Source organism: Apodemus sylvaticus, chromosome 22, assembly GCF_947179515.1.
Source record: "Apodemus sylvaticus chromosome 22, mApoSyl1.1, whole genome shotgun sequence".
Lineage (NCBI taxonomy): Eukaryota > Metazoa > Chordata > Mammalia > Rodentia > Muridae > Apodemus > Apodemus sylvaticus.
The window spans coordinates 58031628-58057782 of NC_067493.1; the positions used below are offsets into that span (position 1 = coordinate 58031628).

The 26155-nt window shown below is 43.6% G+C and overlaps 1 protein-coding gene across 2 annotated transcripts in view; it reads right to left on the reverse strand.

The window, feature by feature from the left end:
* Positions 1 to 26155, reverse strand: part of Ttc28 (tetratricopeptide repeat domain 28) — a 431438-nt gene that overhangs the window by 192816 nt on the left and 212467 nt on the right. For both annotated transcript variants that reach the window (XM_052169038.1, XM_052169039.1), the window contains 3 exons: positions 15540 to 15687; positions 6799 to 7071; positions 5642 to 5772 (listed from right to left, as the gene is read on the reverse strand). In XM_052169038.1, the coding sequence (XP_052024998.1) occupies positions 5642 to 5772; positions 6799 to 7071; positions 15540 to 15687 (552 nt within the window). The remainder of the gene's footprint in view (positions 1 to 5641; positions 5773 to 6798; positions 7072 to 15539; positions 15688 to 26155) is intronic.

The following is a 26155-nucleotide window of genomic DNA, read 5'->3' on the forward strand; positions in this document are numbered from 1 at the left end:
CTTCTAAAGGTGAGCAGATGAATAGGTTTCAGGTTGCCATCTTACTGTTTGGTAAAATCCCAATGTTTTCCAGAGCTCAAATGCATGAGGTAGAAGGATGTGGTGTGTTATCTCCACTGTCCCCAGTGTTTACAGAGGTTACCTTTGCTTCAGAGGATGTTATTTCAATATAAAATTAATGCAACAGAATATATAATGTACAACTAAATGTCACAGAGACAATGTTAAAAAGGATACATTAAGACAGCCAAGTTATAGGAACTATGGAGGTGTTAGTCAACAGGGGAATGGATAAAGAGAATGTGGCATTTGCAAGAAAATTGACACAAGTAGAGATTTCTATTAAGTGAATTATCACATTTCTCTCAAATGTAGCTCTTAGACTTTATACAGATACATGGTGTCATTGTGTATGTGAAATGGACATAGAAACAAAATGTCTATGAGAGGAGCAAAGGAGACCAATTGGAAGAGGTGTTGAAGAGAGGCCTGTCCCAGCACAGGGGCCCACAGAGTGCAGTCACACACCATAGGCATGAGCGACAAAACATCAAATAGAGCGCAGATCACAGGCTGAGCTTTTGATGCTGGCACGTGTGGCCGCCACTCAGAGCACTTCAAATTCTCATCAGTGCAACAGACAAAGGGTAACGGTTGCCTAAGCCATATGGCAAACTGCCATCACCTGGAGGAGATCAGCATCACTGGAGAACTCAAAGGATCAACCAAACTCATGGCCTGATAAAACAGCTATGAGAAAATTACACTTGGCTATTTATGAATTCGGAGTCAACCTTTTCCTGTGCCGGTAAGCCGGACAGCACAGGGGGCAGCGCACCACATTGAGCCTCAATGAGGATGCAGGGGAACCTATCTCAATATATGTTAGCAAGAAGTATAAAGAATACATGAAGGAGCAGAGCTGGTTCTTGCATGGGCGACTCCCTATAGTAAAGGTATCATTTTCCCATACTTAGCATCTACAGGTCTCAAACTAAAACCCAAAGAGTCTCTAGAATGTACCACATGATCTTGAAGCATACTGGCAGGTAGAGTGTAGTATAACATCTTCCAGAGGAGCAGAAGTGGAAGCTCATGGTAGCAGGTGTGAGCATGTCACACGGTAACAATACTTAACACACAGTTTCCAGATGCAGTGGAGTGACAGACACTCCAGCCCTTACAAAACATCCAAAATCCGTACAGGAAACAGAGACTCAGACAGGAACCATACCTAGAGGCACACACCTGTAATCTCAGCACCTGGGACACTGAGGCAGGGTGATCACAAGTTCCAGGGCAACCCAGGCTACAGATGTGAGTTCCAGGCCAGCCTGAGTCACAGAGTGAGACCTCATTGTCTCCAGAGAGTTAAGTTGTATATGGAAGAATCAAAACCAATTAATCCAACTGACCAAAGCCACACAAACAGAATGACACACCCTTGGCACAGCAGCCAAGGCAAAAGCTGGGAAAGCTCTGTGAGTTTGAGGCCAGCCTAGTCTACACAGCAAGCTCCAGGCCAGCAGGGTCACATAGTGAGACCTTGTCTCTGAACAAACACATACAGGGAGCTACTTTTTTTTAAATTTATGCAGCAGAGTTTTACATTCTAATATTAATGCCTCGGTTGGTGCGCGTTGAGGAAGCAAAACCCAGGCCCCAATGTTGGTGAGACTTGCACAGACAGTCTTCTTGAGAACAACTTGCCCGAGTGCTAGAAGATTCAGGAAGCTTTTCCCAGACAAGCTTGCATCGTGTAACGTAGCCCAAGGAACAGATAAAACATAATGAAGCTTTCACCAGTTCAGCTACTGTGGTACTGTCTTGCATTCTATAATTCCAAAACACCTGCAACCCCTAAATATGGAACAGTGAGAGGGGCAGGAGGGCGAAATAGTTATGAAGAAGGCTTTACATTGAGGAGAAAAAGATATGTGGAAAAGGTTAAAAAACAACCTTACAAAAGGGTTTCAGCTTTGTTTTGAACTGACACAAACAGAACTGCATATGGCTAGCCAGGTGTGTCCGAGGTGGTAACAGTATGGTGGGCAAAAGCTTGGTTACCTCTGCTCATTTCTAGGTAATTGTTCAAAACAAATATTATCTTTTAAGAAATAAAACTCTTATCAGGTCAGCATAATGCAGCAGATATTCCAGTGTCTCAGCCTTTTCCTGAAGACCCCTTGAGATGATGACCTGTCCCTGTCCTCACTCACAGTCACCTGGCATCGGCTGAGACAGCACTCACTCACTGCTGGTTGCTAAGCAGCATCTTCACATCTCAATGTACTAAACACCTGGGGGCAGGAGGAAGGGGACACCTGCATACACACGCTCACACCCAGTCCTGCCTGTGCCAGGGGCTTCTGGAGGAGCTGCACTTCTAAGAATCCCAGACTTGCCTATTAGAACTTTCAGCCTAAACAAAATGTACATGATGGTTCCCTTTGCCTATTCCTCTAAGTTCTGACACAGTGAACTCCAGGCTTATCACTTGGCAGTTTTCAACAACATACATAGGAATAAAGACATTTAGTTTATCACACATGAGGTAAACAACAGTACAAAAAAAAAAAAAAAAAAAAAACCTAAAAGATCCAGAGTGGGCTGGGAAGAACGCTCAGCATTATAATACTTATCTAGCATACACAGGGTCCTGGGGTCATTCCCTAATGTCATGTAAAGAGGAGGAGAAGCTAAGAGAGACACTGTGTTCACAGCATCCATGATACAGGAACAACCCAAGTGTCAAATTGGTCCTTCAGGGAATGACAGCAGGTCTGAGTGTTATGTTAACTGAAATAACCCACAAGGAGATCACTGTGTGACATCCCCCAGACCTGGGACCTGCAAGACAAGCCAATGGAGGCACAGAGATGGCATGGTGCCCACCAATGTAGAGATGAAGCAGAGAGGGAACACGGTCAGTCGCGGGGAATGAACAAATCCTGAGTTCTTGGTTGCAACAGGAAACTATGGTCAAGGCTGTCATGGTGTAGAGCTAAGGTTTGCTGAGAAAGTCCATCTCAAATGTTCTTACCAAAAGGAAGAAAAGAATGAGTGAGCACTACTATGTGTCAGATACAGAAGCAGAGCTGTGAGCCAAAATTTCAGAGAGGTGCCAAGAATCTAACTGTACATGTTCAAGAACATGGAAGCTATTCTAAAACTCCAGAGTCACAGTCTCGAGCGACATCAAGCAGGAGTCTGGACCTGTAGTCAGAGGCATCAGAATGAGTTCAAACCAGAAGAGGACCACTAAAGTTGTTACAATCATCAACATCTCCAACTCGGAGGGGAACTGAATGGTGGGGTTCACCTTGGAAGAGAATACGGTGTCCAAGCAGTGTCGCTCAGTGAGAGGCCAATTTCTATTCCCAGTGGAGGGGAAATGGAGGATGGAGGGAGAGCTCCACAAGCATCATGGCAGCTAAAGGCATTGCATCCTCCCACAGGGGGCAGAAGGAAATGTGTTTAAAGCTAGCCTTGTAAGGGACTGTCTTCTGCAGATAGGCCGGGCTGTGGGCTTCCCAGTGGGCAGGTCTGCACCTACTACAGCAGTGGACACGCCAAGGACCAGGACAGTGGCAGGTGCTGTGCAGGTGGTCAGAGAGTTGGGGAGAGGGACCAAGCACTGGTGTCACCCGGGGCCCCCTCTGCTCTCATTTCAATCATTTCTTAAGAACACACTGCATATAGTTCACACACTATAATCCCAGGTACTAGATAAGCCCAGGGACAGAAAAACCACAGCACCGATGGGATGTTTTGCACCACAGTGAGTGTCTCCACCCTCCCAAAGCTAGGCTGGTGCAGACACCTTACAGGTGAGAAAGAACAGGTAAGTGAAGGTCTTGACGTATTTATAGGCAGTTGTCCGACCCTTCAGCACCTGGCCAGCTCTTCTTGATGCCACTGGTACATTTGTCTGTGCAAGCCCCGTTGTCCACTGCGAGTTGAGGCGCATGCCTTTCTGTAGCCTGGCTCTCAGGTGGATAGGGCAGGAGAAGAGTCCATTGTGGTCTACACAGAGCTCTAGCCCAAGTGAGACCGGTCTCAAAATAAACAAGGAATAAATATAATAAGTAAAGCCATCTGGGCTTCCGGAACTGACAATGCGTGGGGGCAGATGAAAGCACTGACAAAGTGTCCAAACATCTTCCTATGAGAGCAAATGGCTGACCATGCACAGCGGCGAGTGCCTCTTTAAACCCGGCCCTCTCACATTTCCTTTAAACAAAAAAGAAATGAAATGAAATACGGTCTTCAAGTGCTCCAGCCTACTTCAAAGTTTTCAGAAATGATATTTGCTGGGGTTAAAAAATATCTACTTTTCCTTCCTTTCAAAAAAATTTGTTTTGAAATTTGTTTATTGGTGTGTGTATGTGTGTGTGTGTATGTATGTATGTGTGAGTGAGTGAGAGAGAGAGAGAGAGAGAGAGAGAGACAGAGAGAGAGAGAGAATCACAGGTCAGAGGATAACTTGGCCGGGGACAACCCCAGGTGTCAAGCTTGGCTGTTCCCTCCTGAGCTGCCTCAGTGACAGCTCTCCTCCCACTTGGTACAGGGTCTCACTGTGCTGTCCAGGACAGTCTCCTGCTTCTAGCTGGACTGATCTTCCTGCTCCATCTTGCCAAGGAGCTGGGACTACAGGCTCTCTGCATGTCCAGTATTTTCAAATGATGTTTTAAAACCCCTAGTTCTCTTTTGCAGTGTGGCCCGATGATGCCCCAGAAAGCTGAAGTTGCTGGGTTGCTTAAATGATGTAACTGTAATAATGCCCCACTGTAAATGTCCAAGAAGCAAATATAACTGAACATATGAACCAACTTATAAACTTATCCTTCCCCCGCTTTGACCCTTTTCTATCATGTCTACTAATATGATAAAAGCCATAATTTATAAAACTGATTCATGGAAGGCAGCCATAATTTATAAAACTGATTCATGGAATTCCAGACACTACACCAGTGCTTTACGTATGTTATACATGACCCCACACAACTGTGGGGCTATAAAGCAGGAGAGTGAAGATTAGCCACCATGCCCCAAACAGAACAGAAGAAAGGAAGGTAGCCCCACAGCCAGGAAGTGCAGCTACCACTCAGGGCCAGGTGCACCTGAAACTCAAGCTCACCCTCTGCCCAAGAATAGACAGGAAGGCTTTCTCACTGTGCCAACCATGCTGGATATCAACTTTCAAAGAAAGTCACAGTCAACACCGCAAGTACAGTCTTCACTGTGACATTTGGCTCTCCCTGCAAACTTATCAGGCTTCTCTCAAAGAACAAAGAAACAAAATGAAGGAGGGACAGTCATAATGCTAGATCACAGACAAAGCTCGTGTGAGCTAGTGTGTCACCAGATACAGTTCTCTGCTAGTTTGCCTGTGAGATTCATGGCACACTTGAAGGGACTTAGAACGATTCACCTGAGCAGGCTGCTTGCTCCTGACAAGACCTTCTCTCTCTGTACAAACTCAAGGACTATGCAATAGACATTCAATACCTGTCCGGGCATGACAGTCTCAATGACTATGAACTCCCGAAGATGTTAAGGCACCCCAGACGCTTCCTGCACAGACAAAGGGGCTCTGCATTTCTGAAAATGGAGTTTGGTTTACAAGTGAGTTTCATACCTCCCGATCCTTGAGCTTCATGGCGAGCACCAGCTGATGCCTGTGGTTTGTGAGGGCCTCTCTGTAATTCCCCTTGGAAAAGAATGCAGAGCCTAGATTCCCGTGAGCTCGGCATTCTCCTGTCTGGTCACCTGGTTTGGATTTAAGGAGAAAAATTCTGTAAGTTACAGCATTATTTATAACATATATGGTTCTCTTAAAAGCCACAAACTTACTAGCTAGAATTGAAAGTACTTTCTTTTAGACTCTATAAAGGGAGATAAGATCCTAGAACCTAACTCTGGGGACAAATGTTATTGCTGTAACACACACGTGCATGGGGGTGGAGGGGTCTTGGACAGGAGGGTGCAGGCTGCAACACCAACCAGCTGCTGCTGGGAGTCTCCTCCTCACTTTGCAGGTGACCTTTGAATCTGAGCAATTATCAGCCTGCTGGTTCAGCCATTTGACTCCGAGCCTCCTCTCATACATCACTTCTCTATGAGTATCTGATGGCAGATCCTCACAGCCCTCCTTCCTGTAACCTGAAAGTCCCTGGATAATCAGTACAATGGCAGCCATAGTCACAGCCGTGCCTCCTCTTCTCCCCTGCATAGAGGCAGGAAGCTCACAGAATAAAGGCTGGCCTGGGCTACATACTGAGTCCTTGCTTCTAAAACACCAAGAAACAAAGTCCCAAGCCCCCAGCTAGTGGGTAGCAAAGACATCACACCATCCTCTGGCTCCACAATGCAGGTTCTGAAGCTCAACACTATGCTGTGCCCACCCCTCACCCTGCTTCTCCTTTGTTTCCTTTGAGACAGACTCTCACTGTACATCTCCAGCTGGCCTGGAACTCACAGAGATCCGCCTGCTACGGTCTCTCAGAGTGGTCTACCACACCCAGCCTGTGCTGTACTCTTTGACAAACCTTGGTGGATTCTCATAGAGGTGAAAATTAAAATGAAGTTGGGTCACCCACAGAACCAGCAATTGGGGTCTTAAAACTGTGAGTCGGAAAACCCCTACTTAGGTTATGAAAATGCTGACCACATTGCAAGGCCTCCTTTACCCTTGGACCCTCATTGTATGAAAATCCTCAAGACCTGAGGCCCTAAAGTTAAATGTTCTGTTGCGTGACTCAGGACACGCAGCTGGCGTGCAGGCAGGACGCATACCTAAGGTCTTGGCTACGTCCAGGTCTTGCTGCATGTATCCAGTACTCTTCTCTGTGTTGCCAAGAGACCAGTGTGCACTGCTCAGGGCGGAGAAGACAGAGCCTCTCAGTTTGAGGCTGCAAGTGCCAATCTTCAAAGCAGCTTCCAGGACCACCACCGAGGCGCCGTGGTGGCCGGCTGTCAGGAGCTCCTGCCCAACCACAGACACGACCACAAAGGGGCTCTTGTCCAGCTTCATCTTCTGAAGCTGCTGGTACGTGGGCTCCAGGGTGTCTGAAGAGAAAGAAAACGGGACAATGAAGACCAGTAGGTACAGCGGACTTTCCGTTACACGCTAGAAACACGTCTGTGGCCTGGTTCACGCACAAGCTCTCCTCCCTGGAACCTCGCACCACATGGTGGCCCCACACACTGTTCACCCACCCAGTGGTTCCTTCCCCTGTGGGCATGGCTCCTTCCCCTGTGGGTGTGGCTCCTTCCCCTGTGGATGTGGCCACACTCATCCTGTCTTTGGCTTTCAGCTCACAATGCAACAACACATCTCCTGACGGGTCCTGGTCTATACTGCTCCTCCTCAGAGCCACCCTCCCCCCTCCAGCTGATACTCTGGTTTAGATACTGCTGTGTCTAAAATCACATCTTCATTTATGGCTTATATTGTACAGTTTAGTTATCAGTTATACAACTGTCCCATGTTTGCTCAGTAGAAATATTTTCCAGATAAGTCTATTGCCTACTGTGAATGAGAGTCCCTCGAGAGCAGCTGCACCTCGGAGATTGATTGGCTCATTAAAATTGTGGTCAGCACGGGTGTTGGGACACTGAAGTCCAGAGCCTCATTACAATCTATCTTGGACCATCTTTAGCCCTAGTAAGCAGCCATTCTCTTTTGGAATGTACAGTAAAACTGTAGATTTTTCACCAACCAAAGAGCTGAGGGTGGTGTTACGCAGCATCTTTGGCCGCTGACAGGGTTCTCCCACCCCTACTGCTATTACCTGCCTTCTCGAAGCAGTTGCCAGTGAATTCACAAATTCATGTCTTGATTCATGACTTTTCTTTGTTTTGTTACCATAAAAAAGTTTATGAAATTGCTACCTCGTTGGAACACAGAATTTGGGGTAAGCTAAATCTGTGTTTCTAGGCCACTCTCGCGCATATTTGGCTCCCAAATAAACTCTCTTATCCCCTTTGAGGTGAGAGATGTGGTGGTTTTTTGTTTGTTTGTTTGTTTTTATTGATTTATTTATTTTTGGTCTATGGTGCTTTATTCTAAGTAGCTAAGTGGTATGCTGCAGACCTGTGATAAAATCCCACCCTGTGTCTCACTGGTGACTGAGGCTCACGCATGCCTATCATCCAAAGCAAAGGAGCAATGAGGCCTGCTCATAGTTTCTCCAAGAAGATGCAGTAAAGGCATATCCACAAAATGCCAACCATTCTCATGGCTACTTCTGACACTAGTACACACACACACACACACACACACCAAAACACCAGCAAGCCAAGCCAGAAGGAAACCATCTCCTGCACCATCGTGAGCTATCAGGTGGTAAAATGAATGTTTATCCCATTTCACCTTCCAGTGGCCACAGTCAGGGATATAGGTCAGAGGCCATGTGGGGTTAGTTCCATTTGGGGGGCTTGAAGGATACAAGCTCCCATCCCGCCCTTCTGTATTTTCTTTAGAGATAATAAGAGTTCTGACTATGCCTCTCATGGTCCTGAAGCCTTCTTCATGTTAGTGGATAATCCACACATCAAGCCTGCAGCAATGCTGGTCTCTTTAAACCTCACCTCCTGGCCAAAGGCCACAATTTATGGCTTTTCAGTTCTCTGCTAAAGAGCTCTCTTGCCTGAGTCAACATCACCAGGGAAACCCCGAAGCTCACTGGTGCCGAAAGCATTTTCCCTTCAATCAGATCAGTAAACAGAGAACAAAGAACATTTTTACTCCTGTCAAGATGCAAGCAGCAGCGTGCTAGCAAGCAGCAGCTGGCAATAGGGTTAAACACAAGCAGCAGAGGGCAGGAACTGCTACATAGAAGAGGGGCAGACCCCAGAATGCTGAGAGCACAGAAGAGGGGCGTACCCCAGAATGCCGAGAGCAGGATCCCTCGCCCTGCTGCCGGCCGGCAGACAGTGGTGTTCAAAGCAGCAACTCACCTCCAATGAGCAAACCAGACACCAGCAGTACCATCATTTTCAAACAAAGATTGGGCATTTATCTGATTTAGCTAAGGTTAATCAGACAAGGTCAGAGGCAAAGACAGAGCCCAGTGCGGGACTCCAGGCTACTTGGCCAGAACAGGAAGATTTGGTTGCAATTTACAGAGACCTAGGTGGTTTTTAAGTAGAAACCCACTGAGTTATGCAGTGGAACATGGAGATGCAGCCTCCAGGCCACAGAATAGCCCTGCCACTGACCACAATTCTCAGAAAAGGATGTTGCCACCACCACAATAAATTCTATGTGACCTCTCTCTTCACTAGATCTGTAGTTTCTGATTCAAAGTTTGGGTCTCAGCTGCAAAGGTGAGGGGGAACACTGGGATCGGATGCTTCTTCGGCTTTTATACAGGTATTCCTGACAGACGGGGAAGGTGCTCAGATGCCTGTCCTGAAATGACAGGTGCAGGCATAGGCCCAGACTTTAGAACAAGACAGTCTTTCCCACAGCAACTGTGCAGCCACTGGAACAGCAGCAGACCAAGATGAGAAGTTTCTGTCTAGAAACTCCCAAGAAGGAAAAAAAAATCTTTACTTGGGCAGGTTTGGGGGCAGCTGGGAATGAAATTGGGAAAATTATAAGAAAAAAGGAAGTCCCCATTCAATGTGGACAGAAAGAAAATATAAGTACATTAAACACGAAGCGCCACAGCAAAGACTGATGCGAGGTGACTTGAGAGCCATGCTACCCAGGGTGCTCCAGCTTCAGGGGACAGAGCCTGACTTGGTAAAGGACAGCTTTTAAACTCTCCACTGCTTTCATTCTGAGTGGGAGGCGCCTTAAGGGAAAGGACTGTCTTACTCAGGGAGCCAGCATGAGACAGACACAAGGGCGAGAGATTTCCAACAGGCTGGTTTGAGCTGACCAGGCAGGCATTCTATGTAGCAGCGGAAGCCGATGTGTCTTAGAGGGAAAGACAGTGAGCGATGGCTGAAAGAACATGTCTGTCCTTCAAAGCTAACCTCACACAGCCAAGTGCAAGGACCATCGGTGGCTGTGGCCATGGTTACGCACACGTGTATACGTGCACATGTGCATGGTAATGTGTGCACACAGACACCTATGTACATCTGTACATCTCTGCCTATATCTAAAGATACAGAGCATTCACTTCACTGTATGCAATTTCCTTTTTAAACATTCTCTGCTTATGCTGAGATTATATCTCTTAGTTCACTAGCTAGAATCTCTAGTCAGCAGTTGGGCTGAGAGGGGAGGGAGGAGCTTGAGTTAGGGTTTTCTATGTTGCCCAGGCTGGTCTCAAATTCCTGGCTGTGAGCCATTTTCCCATCTTAACCTCCCAAGTAGCCAGGACCACAAGACCATGCCACTGTATCCAGCCAACTATATTTCTTTTGATGAAAGAGATTGTAAGACACTTTAAAAAAAATCTAAAGATAATCTCTGAGACTCTTTCCAAGTCTGTTCTCTAATTCCTGTTCTAAGATAAACTTGTGCTATCATCAGAGGGACTAATTTTGTGATTTTTAGCAGATTAGACAGAACAGAATTTTGGCAGCCTGTAGCTATTCAGATGTTTTTCTTTCTAGAATTTATGCATAATACATGAAATAACCAGCGTCAAACCATTTCCATAGGAATATAAAGGCCCTTTGCAACACTGACAGAGCCCCCGCTGTAGGTTTTTGAAATGTAAAGTCCTTGGGATTTAAGAAGAATAAAGTTGCATTTCCTGACACTCCAGGAGCTTGTGAGAATGTAGCAGAGGCTGATAGTAGAAGGTCCTTTGCCCTCTGCTAAGAGGCGTGACACACTTGCCAGCTCTGAGATGAGCAGCTCTCCACACTCAAACACTTCTGAACTGGGGACTCACCAGTCACTTGATCTACACAGCCTAATATCCACAGGTAAGTTGAGTAAGAAGGAGGGAGCATCTGATGCATCGGGATCTAGCCCTATCTAGAAGTGGATGGTGCAGCTCCCAGCCAGAGTTCTGAGAACTGTCAATGTACCAGAAACCCTGAGGCCAGCACTTCACAGAGGAAATGGCATACTGGAAATCATAGTGTTGTCTGGGAAGCCGGGTTTCTGATGCTGAGACCGGAGCGTGACTTCCAGTGAGGGTACATGAAAGAAGGGGAGCCTGGATACTGTGTGAGCACCAGGGAAGGAGGAGTCCCATTTGCAGAGGAGAAGGCTTCTGCGGGGCCTGCCTCACTCCTATGGCTCCTGGAGCATTATGGGATGGACGTCATCCTTCCCCCTCACAGAAAGGCTGGGCAGAGAGAGCAATGCCACCTCAGTGTCAGCAAGCTAGCAAACAGCATCACTGGGACTAAATTTCTTTCTTCTGAGAAGAAAGTCCATGTTTATCACATAACATTTACAAAGCAGGGCTCTTGTGAAAAGTGACTGGACCTCAAAGAGCCCCTGAGGGAGGGCGTTCACAGAGGGCAGACACAAACACAGAACGAAGGGGAGGCCTTCGAACTGAGAAAGACCTAAGCAGTTGTCAGCCACTTTTGATGGGCACTTGATAAAGCAGTCTCCATGGATCCATCCAGAGTTGATAGAATCATAACCGGTGATATGCAGCTCACAAAGATGACCATCTTTAGATGGGTGAACTTGTAGAAGAGAAGAGAGAGACACACAGGACTCCTTGGCAGTCCTTAGAGAATGGCTGTTGGTGACCTCAGCCTCGTTCTGCAATTGTCTTACTGAGCCCACAGCAGGCACAAGCCCTTCAACAGCCAAATCCTTTAAACATCTACACAACACTGAAAGGCTGGCTCAGGAAAAATGCAAAACAGCCAGGATGACAAAAGATCAAAGGAATCCTCTCAATTCATATTTCCCTTTAGTTCTATATTTGGTTAATGGTTTAAGAGATTGTGATAAAACCATAGAGAGATACATGTATTGTGATATACCCATAGAGAAATACATATATTGTGATGTAACCATAGAGAGGAGACACATGTATTGTGACATGGCCATATTCACAAGAAAGTTTACTCATAGTTGGTTTGTGTGCATGGGTGAAAGCATAAAAAATAGTTCAAATTACCAGATGGTTCAGTAAGGAGAGCACAATAATAAAAGTCAGATTAGTTTTAATGCAGATAGGGACAGTATATTTATATAGGAACAAAAGTGTATTAACATAGGCTGGTCCTGTCTTTAAAAAGGAACTCTTTCTCTTTGCAGTACTGAGATTGAACTCAGGACTCAGTAAGCGTTAGGCAAGTGTGTTCTAGTGCTGAGCCATAGTCCCAGCCCTAAGATGAAATCTTGCCTTAAAAAAGGAAAACAAAACAAACAAACAAAAAGAACAAACTGGAGCTGAAGGGAACAAACTGGCTCAGTGGTTACAAGCATTTGCTGCTGCTCTTCCAGAGGACACAGGGTCAATTCTCAAGATCTACATGGCAGCTGACAATTATCTATAACTGCAGTTCCAGAAGACCCAATACCCAACCTCCAGCCTCCAAGGACACTGCATACATGTGATACACAGACATACATGCATACAAACAAAAGACCCATAAAAATGAAAACAAAATTGTATACATTCTTTCATGTCATGTTTGCTTATACAAGCACCTGAGCTAGGGGGGTTTCAGGTTTTTTTTTTCCTGTTGTATGTCAGAATTACAAAACAAGCTGGACCCAGCCCACACTTGGGAGGTGCGAGGATTGGGATTTTTAAGACCAGCCTTAGCTACCCTGTGGGCTGGGATGCATGATACCCTGATTCAACAAACAAACAAAATAATTAAGACAACAACAAGAGGACGCAACAGATTAGATCTGCTTGCAAAGGGTCCAAACCACAGCGTCGTACCTCAGTGTCAGACGTTTAGAGAAATGCGGGACGATGACACCGTCTGTAAAACACAGGGAGCAAATAGTGACGGGGTTCTGAGAGTCGCTGCCTCACGCCACAGAGCAGGGCTTCTGGGATGCAGTAGGGTGCGCATGCGCAGGACCACACCTTACACAGCTACGGGCCAAAGGATGGATGCTCAGAGGAGGCCCACCGCAGCCAGTGATGCTAGAGCAAGCAGGGCTCATGAAGTCTGAGGGAGGATGAAAACATGGAAGGGCTCCAGGAACCTGTAAGAAGCAGGCTTTTCTCCAGTGTCACTCACTGCACGATGGTAAGGGGGGACCCTGCGGGTGACAGCTGCTCTGATGCCACAGGGAAGTTTTTTTTTTAAAAAAAAAAAAAAAAAAAACCATTTTCTCAACAAATTGTTTCAAAGCCAAACAGGTGCCATTCTGCGGATATCAACACATTTGGTGTAGTATCCTAAGGCAGCCGCCAGGCTGCCTCAGGATGAACCGGTGTTGTCTTCATGGACTAAATAAAGGTGTTCTGTGTACATTCTTTAAAAGGCGTTGCCAATCCTTAGAGAAGTTCCATGAATATCCTTCATGGAGAGGAAAGGAAAAATGAAGGAAAATAAGAAAAAGAAGAAGAAAGGAGGAGGAGGAGGAGGAGGAGGAGGAGGAGGAGGAGGAGGAGGAGGAGGAGGAAGAGGAAGAGGAAGAGGAAGAGGAAGAGGAAGAGGAAGAGGAAGAGGAAGAGGAAGAGGAAGAGGAAGAGGAAGAAGAAGAAGAAGAAGAAGAAGAAGAAGAAGAAGAAGAAGAAGAAGAAGAAGAAGAAGAAGAAGAAGAAGAAGAAGACGAAGACGACGACGACGGCGGCGGCAGGTGCTGGCTTGTTCACCATGTTCACCTAAAAGTCCTGGAGCTCCAAGTGCATTGCTGATGCAAAGATGTGACTTAGTGTGACTTACAAAACTGCTTGAAGAGAAGTTTCTTACCTCTTTTCCCTAAAGACATGAAATGCCCAACGCTCAGGAGAACACCTTCTGTAGAGAGATAACCGCTTAGAGACAGGAGCACTGTCTAGGTCATCAGTTTTATTTGGCACATGCTTAGAGCCATGTACAATAATAGGCAGAAAATTAAAGCGCCTAATGCCACAAACATGTAAAACTGGCCAAAAAGATACTGTCATCAAGGCTTTTAGGTTCATTATCTAGAATAGTCGATTAAAACTCGGACCATTTATATGGCAAAGACAGAGTTTGGCTTGATATAAGCTATGGGCATAAGGTGTCTGTCTACAGGCCACAGATCTGCCATCATGACAGGTGACAGCTGCTGTGTGTGTTTCATCAAAAACTTCCCAAGTGCTCATTCCTCAAAGCTCAGTGACTGCTACGCTGTTGTCCAGTTCTCTTCAGATCCTGAGTGTGGCCTGCTAGGACCGCAGAATAAAAGAGAATAAAACCACTGCACTGCAGTGAAGACCGTTGGCTCAGGGCCGGAGAATCCCCCCAGCCTCACCCGGGACCACCTCAGTGTGTTCTCTGTTTTCTCAGAAGATCGACCAGAATAAAGCAACAGAGAAAAGCGTCCACTTCACTTTTCCTCTCCTTTGAGGGCAACACACAGCCTCTTTGTGTTCCTCTAAAGATGTGAGATGGTGCCCACGCCTACACACACACACACACACACACATACACACACTAGCTTTAAGAAATACAAGGAAGAGCAACGCAGATATGGTAGCTCACACCTATAATCCCACCAGTCAGGAAACTGAGACAGGAGGACTGCTGCAAGTTCCAGGCCAGCCTGGACTACACCGTAAGTTCATGGTAACCTTGGCTACAGTATAAGATTCTGTCAGGAAGAAAGAAGGGAACATGTAGCTGAGAATTCCTGAAGGAAGCTGGGATGCTACAAGGTTGAGAGGCCAGTCACAACTTCTCTCAGGTTACATTTAGCCCCATAAGGAACCACTCCCTGACCACTTCTGTGCCTCAGTTGACGTCCTGATAAACAGATTAAAAAACCTCTAGGATGTACTAATTTAACAAAATCCCACAGTCCACCAATGGACCAGCTAAAGAAGTTATTGGGCAGCCTCTAAGACCATAGCTAAGGATCTCACATCCTGCCGCAACCTACCTCTCTGGTACTTCTACCAAGGTGATAATTGACTATAATTTTTCATTTATAATGCTCTTTGTTCTCTTACTATAAAACTCCATAGAACTCCATCCACACTGGGAAATGTGGAAGGGGGTAATCTAAACTGTGTGTTCCGGAGGCAATGGCTACTCATATTTGGCTCCAGAATAAACTATCTCTTAATCCCATTGAACTGACTTCTGTGTTTTGCATGGAAGGGAGGACAAAGGAAGGGAAGAAAAGGGCGTAGAGAAGAAGAGAGAGAGGAGGGAGGGAAAGAGGGAGGAAGGCCTAGCTTAATGTCTTCTCTTATTCTTTGTAAAGGCCATATTTATTCATACAAGAAATTCGGCTTATTGTTAGAGGTATTGTGGATTAGAATCTTAAAACTAATTTTACAGTGGGAATGATTTAAATAATCCTAAAGTACAAAGGCATGAGCTCATCTGCCCTCGTTAGACTTTTGTCACCAGCCCGCAGACCCCAGCAGGTCTCTGATCCTGGAAGGCTGTGTGGCTGCTTCTTTCCAGTCACACCTGAAGACCCACACCCCACCTACCTCTCATGGGGGACTTCATGGCAGCTTCCACCATCCCCACCAGGAGCTGGAGACTTTTGGGGTCCTGAGCCAGCCCTGATGCAAAGGCTGCCAGGGCGTCCGCGTGACGTCCAAGGTACTGGAGGGCAACACCCTGTCGGAAGTATGCCTGGAAACACAGGGAAAAGAACAAAGGTTCCTATTTATTACACTGCCATCCAGAGTGCCCACGGGGATTCTTTATCAGGACTATGAATGAGATGCCTGTGGCTCAAAATCAGGACGAAGGGTTGGGAACTAAGAACTCATTTCTTTTACACATCATAAATTGTATTTCTTTCAAGAAATCACATTTAGATTTTTCTTTCATTTCTCAGACACACTGATTCTGTTCTATTCATTGGCATTGATCCTCATATTGCTTCTAAATGATGTAAAACACATTCTTGAGCCGGAGGAATAGCTCGGGTGGCACAGTGCTCACCCACCATGCACCACAAAAAGCCAATGGAGTAACCCACAAAGCATGCGACCATAGGTAAAGGGAGTAAAAGAAATACTCACTTTACCTATGGTTACATGCTTTGTGGGGTTTTAAACATGGTTTAGAACAGCTACCTAAAATACATGCGCTTTGTTTCAAAACAACCAGGATTATTGTCCTTTGTATCCTTTAAGGGGTTAGGTTTTTTTGTTTGTTTGGTTGGTTGGTTTTTGGTTTTTGGTTTTTTTTCCGAGACAGGGTTTCTCTGTATAGCCCTGGCTATCCTGGAACTCACTCTGTAGATCAGGCTGGCCTCCAACTCAAAAATCTGCCTGCTTCTGCCTCCCAAGTGCTGGAATTAAAGGCGTGTTTCACCACTGCCTGGCAAGGGGTTAGTTTAAAACTGGTAAAAACAATGTGGACACAGTTGACCAGATGACTGTCAGCTAACTGAAGAAATTATCAGAGAACTGGGAAATGTCTAACTATAGAGATCTCTTTAGATTCTGTTTGTGTATGTGCTCTGGCTTGTATGTGTGTATAGGGGTGCACATGCATGTGTGCATCAGCCTCAGGTGCTGTTCCTCAGGAAACATCTATGGTGTTTCCTGGGATCTTCAGTTTCATGATCACGCATGACTAGTTGTGGGCCCCTGCCACAGCTGAGACCACAGCCAGGGCCATCACACCCTCTTCGTTACATGGGCCCACTTCTTCATGTGGATTCTTTTCTTGTGGATGAAGGCTCTGGAGCATTCCAGGTAAACAGTTTGCCAAGTTATTTCCCTATACCCTAAACTCAGAACTTAAACCATAATGTGAAGTCAGTTTTGTGAAGTACAGTTTGCTTTTCAGGTACATGGAGAACAATCCCCTAAAAAAAAAAAAATGAACCGTCTCTGCAGCCCACAGAAAATACATGAAGGCAAAACACCCATGCATATAAGATAACATAAATCTATTTTTAAATAATATTATTAATGTGCTCAGCTTTTGTGCATCTGTCTCTAGATAAGTGGCTTCTTATTTTCTCTACTCTTACAACAGGGATTATCTTGGTTCAGTTAAAGACACTTAGCCATTTTTATAAATGATATTCATGAGATCTAAATAAAGTTTCAGACTCTCAAACTACTGCTGAAAATATAACTAACATTTTCTTCTTTCCTTTTTTTAAAAATTTTATTCTATATACTTTTTATTTACATTTCAAATGATTTCCCCTTTTCTGATTCCCTACTCCCTGAAAGTCACAGAAGCCCCCTTCCCTCCCTCTGTTCTCCCACCTATCCCTTCCCACTTCCCTGTTCTGGCTTTGTCTTATACTGCTACACTGGGTCTTTCCAGAACTAGGGGCCACTCCTCCGTTCTTCTTGTACCTCATTTGAAGTATGGATTATGTTTTACATATTCCAGTTTTCCAAGCTAATATCCACTTATTAGTGAGTGCATACCATGATTGATCTTTTGAGACTGGGTTACCTCACATAGTATGATGTTCTCCAGCTCCATCCATTTGTCTAAGAATTTCATGAATTCATTGTTTCTAATGGCTGAATAGTACTCCATTGTGTAGATATACCACATTTTATGCATCCACTCTTCTGTTGAGGGATACCTGGGTTCTTTCCAGCTTCTGGCTATTATAAATAGGGCTGCTATGAACATAGTGGAATATGTATCCTTATTACATGTTGGGGAATCCTCTGGGTATATGCCCAGGAGTGGTATAGCAGGATCTTCTGGAAGTGAGGTGCCCAGCTTTCTGAGGAACCGCCAGACTGATTTCCAGAGTGGTTGTACCAATTTGCAACCCCACCAGCAGTGGAGGAATGTTCCTCTTTCTCCATATCCTCGCCAACATCTGCTGTCTCCTGAGTTTTTAATCTTAGCCATTCTGACTGGTATAAGGTGAAATCTCAGGGTTGTTTTGATTTGCATTTCCCTGGTGACTAGTGAAGTTGAGCATTTTTTTAAGATGTTTCTCCACCATCCGAAGTTCTTCAGGTGAGAATTCTTTGTTTAACTCTGTACCCCATTTTTAATAGGGTTATCTGGTTTTCTGGGGTCTAACTTCTTGAGTTCTTTGTATATATTGGATATTAGCCCTCTATTTGATGTAGTGTTGGTGAAGATCTTTTCCCAATTTGTTGGTTGCCAATTTGTCCTTTTGATGGTGTCCTTTGCTTTACAGAAACTTTGTAATTTTATGAGGTCCCGTTTGTCAATTCTTGATCTTAGAGCATAAGCTATTGGTGTTCTGTTCAGGAACTTTCCCCCTGTACCGATGCCCTCAAGGGTTTTCCCCAGTTTCTTTTCTATTAGCTTCAGAGTGTCTGGCTTTATATGGAGGTCCTTGATCCATTTGGAGTTGAGCTTAGTACGAGGAGACAAGGATGGATCAATTCGCATACTTCTGCATGCTGACCTCCAGTTGAACCAGCACCATTTGTTGAAAAGGCTATCTTTTTTCCATTGGATGTTTTCAGCCCCTTTGTCCAGGATCAAGTGGCCATAGGTGTGTGGGTTCATTTCTAGATCTTCAATCCTGTTCCATTGATCTGCCTGCCTGTCACTGTACCAATACCATGCAGTTTTTAACACTATTGCTCAGTAATATTGCTTGAGGTCAGGGATACTGATTCCCCCAGAATTTCTTTTGTTGTTGAGAATAGTTTTAGCTATCCTGGGTTTTTTTGTTATTCCAGATGAATTTGAGAATTGCTCTTTCTAACTCTATGAAGAATTGAGTTGGGATTTTGATGGGTATTGCGTTGAATCTGTATATTGCTTTTGGCAAAATGGCCATTTTAACTATATTAATCCTGCTGATCCATGAGCATGGGAGGTTTTTCCATTTTTTGAGGTCTTCCTCTATTTCCTTCTTCAGAGTCTTGAAGTTCTTGTTATATAGATCTTTCACATGTTTGGTAAGAGTCACCCCAAGGTACTTTATACTGTTTGTGGCTATTGTGAAGGGGGTCATTTCCCTAATTTATTTCTCAGCCTGCTTATCCTTTGAGTATAGGAAGGCTACTGATTTGCTTGAGTTGATTTTATAACCTGCCACTTTGCTGAAGTTGTTTATCAGCTGTAGGAGTTCTCTAGTGGAGTTTTTTGGGTCACTTAGGTAGACTATCATATCATCTGCAAATAATGATAGTTTGACTTCTTCCTTTCCAATTTGTATCCCTTCGGCCTCCTTATGTTGTCTAATTGCCCAAGCTAGTACCTCAAGTACAATATTGAAAAGATAAGGAGAAAGTGGGCAGCCCTGTCTAGTCTCTGATTTTAGTGGGATTGCTTCAAGTTTCTCTCCATTTAGTTTGATGTTGGCTACCACGGTTTGCTGTATATTGCTTTAACGATGTTTAGGTATGGGCCTTGAATTCCTGTTCTTTCCAAGACTTTAAGCATGAAAGGATGCTGAATTTCGCCAAATGCTTTTTCAGCATCCAATGAAATGACCATGTGGTTTTTTTCTTTGAGTTTGTTTATGTAGTGGATTGCATTGATGGATTTCCGTATATTGAACCAACCCTGCATTCCCGGGATAAAGCCTACTTGATCATGGTGGATGATCGTTTTGTTGTGTTCTTGGATTCGGTTGGCAAGAATTTTATTGAGTGTTTTTGCATCGATGTTCATAAGGGAAATTGGTCTGAAGTTCTCTTTCTTTGTTGGATCTTTGTGTGGTTTTGGTATCAGTGTAATTGTGGCTTCATAGAAGGAATTGGGTAGTGTTCCTTCTGTTTCTATTTTGTGGAATAGTTTGAAGAGTATTGGTGTTAGGTCTTCTTTGAAGGTCTGATAGAATTCTGCACTGAAGCCATCTGGTCCGGGGCTTTTTTTGGTTGGAAGGCTTTCTATGACCCCTTCTATTTCTTTAGGGGTTATGGGACTGTTTAGATGATCTATTTGGTCCTGATTTAATTTTGGTATTTGGTATCTGTCTAGGAAATTGTCCATTTCCTCCAGATTCTCCAGTTGTGTTGAGTATAGGCTTGACATATAGATTTTTCTTATAGATCTGATGATTTTTTTAATTTCCTCAGTTTCTGTTGTTATATCCCCCTTTTCATTTCTAATTTTGTTAATTTGGATACTTTCTCTCTGCCCTTTGGTCAGTCTGGCTAAGGGTCTATCTATCTTGTTGATTTTCTCAAAAAAAAACAGCTTCTGGATTCATTGATTCTTTGTATGGTTCTCTTTGTTTCCACTTGACTGATTTCAGCCCTGAGTTTGATGATTTCCTGTCTTCTACTCCTCCTGGGTGAATTGGCTTCTTTTTGTTCCAGGGCTTTCAGGTGTGTCCTTAAGCTGCTAATATATGCACTCTCCATTTTCTTTTTGGAGGCACTCAGGGCTATGAGTTTTCCTCTTAGCACTGCTTTCATTGTGTCCCAAAGATTTGGGTATGTTGTGCCTTCATTTTCATTAAATTCTAAAATGTCTCTGATTTCTTTCTTTATTTCTTCTTTGGCCAAGGTGTCATTGAGTAGATTATTGTTCAGCCTCCATGTGTATGTGGGCCTTCTGTCGTTTTTTGTTGCCACTGAAGACCACTCTTACTCCATAGTGATCTGATAGGAGGCATGGAATTAGTTCGATCTTTTTATACTTGTTGAGGACTGTCTTGTGACCAATTATATGGTTGATTTTGGAGAAGGTACCATGAGGTGCTGAGAAAAGGGTATATTCTTTTGTTTTAGGGTGGAATGCTCTATAAATATCAGTCAAGGTCCAAATTGGTCCAAAGCTTCAATTAGTTTTATTGTGTCCCTGTTTACTTTCTGTTTTCCTGATCGGTCCATTGAGGAGAGTGGAGTGTTGAAGTCATCCACAATAATTGTGTTGGGTGAAATGTGTGCTTTGAGCGTTAGTAAAGTTTCTTTTACGAATGAGGGTGCCCTTGAATTTGGCGCATAGATGTTCAGAATTGAAAGTTCTTCTTGGTGGATTTTTCCTTTGACCAGCAAGAAGTGCCCTTCTGTATCTCTTTTGATGACTTTAGGTTGAAAATCATTTTTATCTGATATTAGAATGGCTACTCCGGCTCGTTTCCTGAGACCATTGGCTTGTAAAATTGTCTTCCAGCCTTTTACTCTAAGGTGGTTTTTGTCTTTGACAATGAGGTGTGTTTCCTGTATGCAGAAAATGTAGGGTCTTGTTTCCTTATCCAGTCTGTTAGTCTATGTCTTTTTATTAGGGAGTTGAGTCCACTGACGTTAAGAGATATTAAGGATTAATGATTATTACTTCCTGTCATTTTCGATGTATACTCAGAGAACTTGAGAACGGGTGACTTATGTGTTTCCATGAAAACGCACTTATTGCATTGCGTAGCAGCATGTTGAGATAATCTGAAGAAGTAAGACTATTCTGGGTTTCTACTGAGAACTAACCCCTAAGTGAAATGAACGCTCAGATGTTCATGGGCTATTTTGTCTCTGTGGATTTGAACCAACAGCAGCTGTGAAAACGCAGGTGTGTAAGGTAACGTGGCCTTGGCCACAGTTCCTATCTTCAATGTGTTTGCAGATATTTCTTTCATTACCCACCCATGTTACATTTTAGGGGATTCCAGTCATACATTTCACCTAGAAATAACCATGGTTCTATGGCTCTCGAAAGGGATGCTTAGCTACAAATACACCCTGGATTTTATAATATATGCATACACAGCCTGGGTATGGTAGCACAACTGGGAAATCTCAGGACCCAGGGAGGCTGTGACAGGAGATTACTTAGAGGCCAACCTTGTCTGCACAGTGTGCTTCAGACCAGGCTGGGAGCCAGAGACTCTATCTCAAAATAAAAAATAAATAATAAATGCTTGATACATATAAACATGTTGAGTATCTATCTAAGGAAGAGATACTGTTAGGGGAGGGAGATGAAGAGTATCTAGTTACTGGTTTCTGGTATGAATTATAAGAAACAAAAATCTTAAATACTTTTAATTTAGAAAAGTCCTTGTATTCTTAAAACAAAACTCAGTCATCAATTATCTTACTAAGTGATCAATGACTTCACAGTTTATCAAGTGAAATGATGAAAAGTATGTTTTCTTCATCTTTCCCTGGGGAAAAAGCCAACCTCAGTAACAGATGCAGCTGTGAGGAACAGATACTCAAGATAGATAGCAATGACGGACTCAAAGACAGAAAAGGTTGTCTTCTGGCCTCACCTGTGTGCCAAGGCGGGCCTAACTATATGCACACACATACACAGATTTGTACACACGTTCACACACATGTGTTCATACATGCACATACATACACATGTGTGTGCACACATGTTCACATGCATGTGTGTACACACACATGCACACACCCCATTTAAAGATGCAAGTTGCACTCTCAAGTGACATGGCAGTGCTAGAGACTCAGCTTGTTTCATTTTCTTCAGACTCCAAATGAGATGAGATGATAACACGGATGGCATGCCTCCCACAGCTTCTTAGAGTCTTTTCCTCAGAAGCATAGAGAAGGTTCGAGGGCCTTCCTCAGTTCCCCATGCCCTCTGGGTATGGTCACTTAGTGCTTGGCAGTGCCCACAAGATGAGTCGGCATGTCTGAACAACACGCTCCATGTTAGGTGACCATCAAGTGCGGCTCTCCCAGCTCATTCCCCAGCAACAAGTCACTACAGAAGAAAATTAATTCTTTAGACTTCTGTGAGTGATATGCCACAATAAAATGTAAGCTGCAGCCAATAAAATGAGACTGTGTGCAGTTCATTGTGACAGAGCAGAGAACTCAGCACAGCACCGGACACAGAATACAACAGCCGTCCTTGAAGACTTAGCAAGAACACATGACTCCAGACTAAGAGAATACATGGAATTCCAGTATATACTTAAGTATTAAAATATTAGTCACCCTTACCCCATGGGTGATCCCAGCTGGTCCTCCCTGCCACATCCCCTCCACCACCTGCAGATGGAGCCTAGGACCCGCGTCCAGCACCCTGGTCTGGTCTAGCCACAACCACCTGCACTGCAATCAACCCCTAGGCTTCCACAAGGAACTGCCCTGCCAGCCTCCACCCTGCACAGCACCCAGGCTCTCCGCTAAGCCAGCCAGACCCTGCCGGCCATTGTTCAGGGTCTAGCTGGACAGGTTATCTGCAGAGGTAAGGGAAGAAACATCATAATGAAATTGTATGTCAGATGGAAGAGACGGACATCTAGAGACTATTCCACCTAAATACCATTAAATACACATTCTACACAGCAGCAAACGGAAGCTTCCTGAAATGCCGCATCCTGGGGCATGAAGCAGATCTTTGCAAATTCAGAAAGATTGAAATAATTCCATGTATTCCAACTGACCATAATGCAATAAAACTTAAAATTGACAGCAAAGAAATGTCTAGTAAATGCATGAACTCATGGAGATTAAATAACTCATTACTGGATGATGAATGGGTTAAAGAAGAAATTGAGACAGAAAAAAAAAAATCCTGGGACTCAATAAAAAAAGAAAACACAACACAGCAAAACCTCTGGGACACAATGAAAGCTGTCCCCTGAGGGAAATGTGGAGCTCTGAGTGCTTAGATTAAGAAGTCAGCAAAGACACAAATAAATTCAAATAAATTATAAATGTTATATATATATATTACATATTATATATTAATCTTATATAAATTATATTTATATAAAATTAATATATATAAATTTTTATTTATATATATTTTATATATTATAAATTATATATATATTTATATATATATATTTTATTAGATATATAAATTTTACACACACACACACACACACACACACACATATATATATATATATATATATATATATCAAACTCAATTAATCTAAGAGTTAGTTCTTTAAGATAAATGACATCAATAGATCATGGACCCCACTAACCCAAAGGAAGAGAAGACCCAAGTTTAAAAGAATGAGAAATAAACAGGGAAACATTATAAAAGATAGCAACAAAACTCAGAACTTCATAAAATAATGTTGTTAAAAAACATACTCTATTAAGTTGGAAAACTGAAAAAAAAATGGATAAATTTCTAGATTCAGCCAAACAACTAAAATTAAACCAAAAAGAGATCAACAACCTAAATGGACAAACAAAATTGAGAGTAAAAAGTAAAAAGTCTTCTAGGTAAAATACATGCAGGCCCAGGTGGACACACAGCAGAATTCTACTAGACTTTCAAAGATGTGCATCCAATTCTTAAAGTATGAAAAAAGGAAAGAAGGAGGGGAGGGAGGGAAGAGAAGAAAAACAAGCAGGGCCGGGGATGGGGACAATGTACCCCCTTAATCCCAGCACTTGGGAGGCAGAGGCAGGTGGATCATCTCTGTGAGCTCAAGGCCAGCCTGGTCTACAGAGGGAGTTCCAGGACAGTCAGGAAGAGAGGGAGGGAGGGAGAGAGGGAGGGAGGGAGGGAGGGAGGGAGGGAGGGAGGGAGGGAGGGAGGGAGAGGAGGGACATAGGAAAGAATACTCCAAAACTCCTTCTATGAAGCCAATATCACTGTAAGGACAAAACCAGGTAAAGACACAAATAGAGAAAGCTACTGACCAGTGTTCCTGGTGAGTATAGATTTAAAATTTTTTCAGTGCTTGAAAACTGGGCACAGACATATATTTTATCCATCATGATCAAGGTGGCTTTATCCCTGAAATGCAAGGATGCGTCAACCTACACAAGGCAATAAATGTAATAGACCACATAAATGGACTTAAAGACAAAAATCACATGATCATCACCTCAATAGATGGAGAAAAGGCCTTTGACAAAATCCAACATGGCGCCATGATAAAAGTCATAGAGAAGAGGGGAAACAGTCCAGCACAGCCAAAGCTATGTGAGAAAAACCCAGAGACAATGCCATCCTCTGTGGAGAAACCCTTGAAGCAACCATGTTGAAACCATGAAGGAGGCAGAGATGCAATCCACAGTCGTCTTCGATATTGCACTTGAAAGGCTAGCTGGGGCAATAAGGCAAAAAGAGTAGTAAAGAGACACAAACAGAAAATAAAGAAATAAAAGCGGCCCAACTATTCTTATTTGCAGATGACCTGAAACTATACATTAGAGATCCTGAAAAATTCTACCAGGAAACTCTAGAAACAATAAACAAATTCAGCAATGCGGCAGAATACAGAATCAACCTGCTGAAATTAATAGCTTTTCTATACACCATCATCGAACATAAAGAGATCACAATAGCCCCAAAGAGAATAAAATATCCGGGAATAAACCTAACTAAGGAGGTGACTTTTACAATCCTCACATTTTAAACCTTTTAATAAAGAGAGGGAAGATACTAGAAAATGGAAAGGCATCCCATGCTCATAGAGTGGTAAAATCAATATTATGAGAATGACCATTCTACCATAAGATAGACTCAATGCAATCTCAATCAAAATCTCCTTTTGATTCTTTTTTTTAAACTATATTTATTTCAATTTACATTTCAAATGATTTCCCCTTTTCTAGCCCCCCACTCCCCGAACGTCCCGTAAGCCCCCTTTCTCTTCCCCTGTCCTCCCACCCACCCCTTCCCAGTTCCCCGTTCTGGTTTTGCCAAATACTGTTTCGCTGAGTCTTTCCAGAACCAGGGGCCACTCCTCCTTTCTTCTTGTACCTCATTTGATGTGTGGATTATGTTTTGGATATTCCAGTTTTCTAGGTTAATAACCACTTATTAGTGAGTGCATACCATGATTCACCTTTTGAGTCTGGGTTACCTCACTTAGTATGATGTTCTCTAGCTCCATCCATTTGCCTAAGAATTTCATGAATTCATTGTTTCTAATGGCTGAATAGTACTCCATTGTGTAGATATACCACATTTTTTGCATCCACTCTTCTGTTGAGGGATATCTGGGTTGATTCTAAAAGAAAAATAAATCTATCTCAAAATTTATATGGAATCAAAAAAGACCCTGGATATCTATAATAATCTTCAGCAAACAGAACAATGCTGGAGGGATCCACCTTCCAGACCTGATATATTATAGAGCCAGAGGAAAAGAAATAATATGGTTCTCTTGCAAAGATAGATATGCAAGCCAATGGAACAGAATCATAACCCAAACGCAAGTACACATAACTTCAACACTTACTATTTGATGAAGACACCAGAAACATAAGCTGGAGAAAAGAACTCA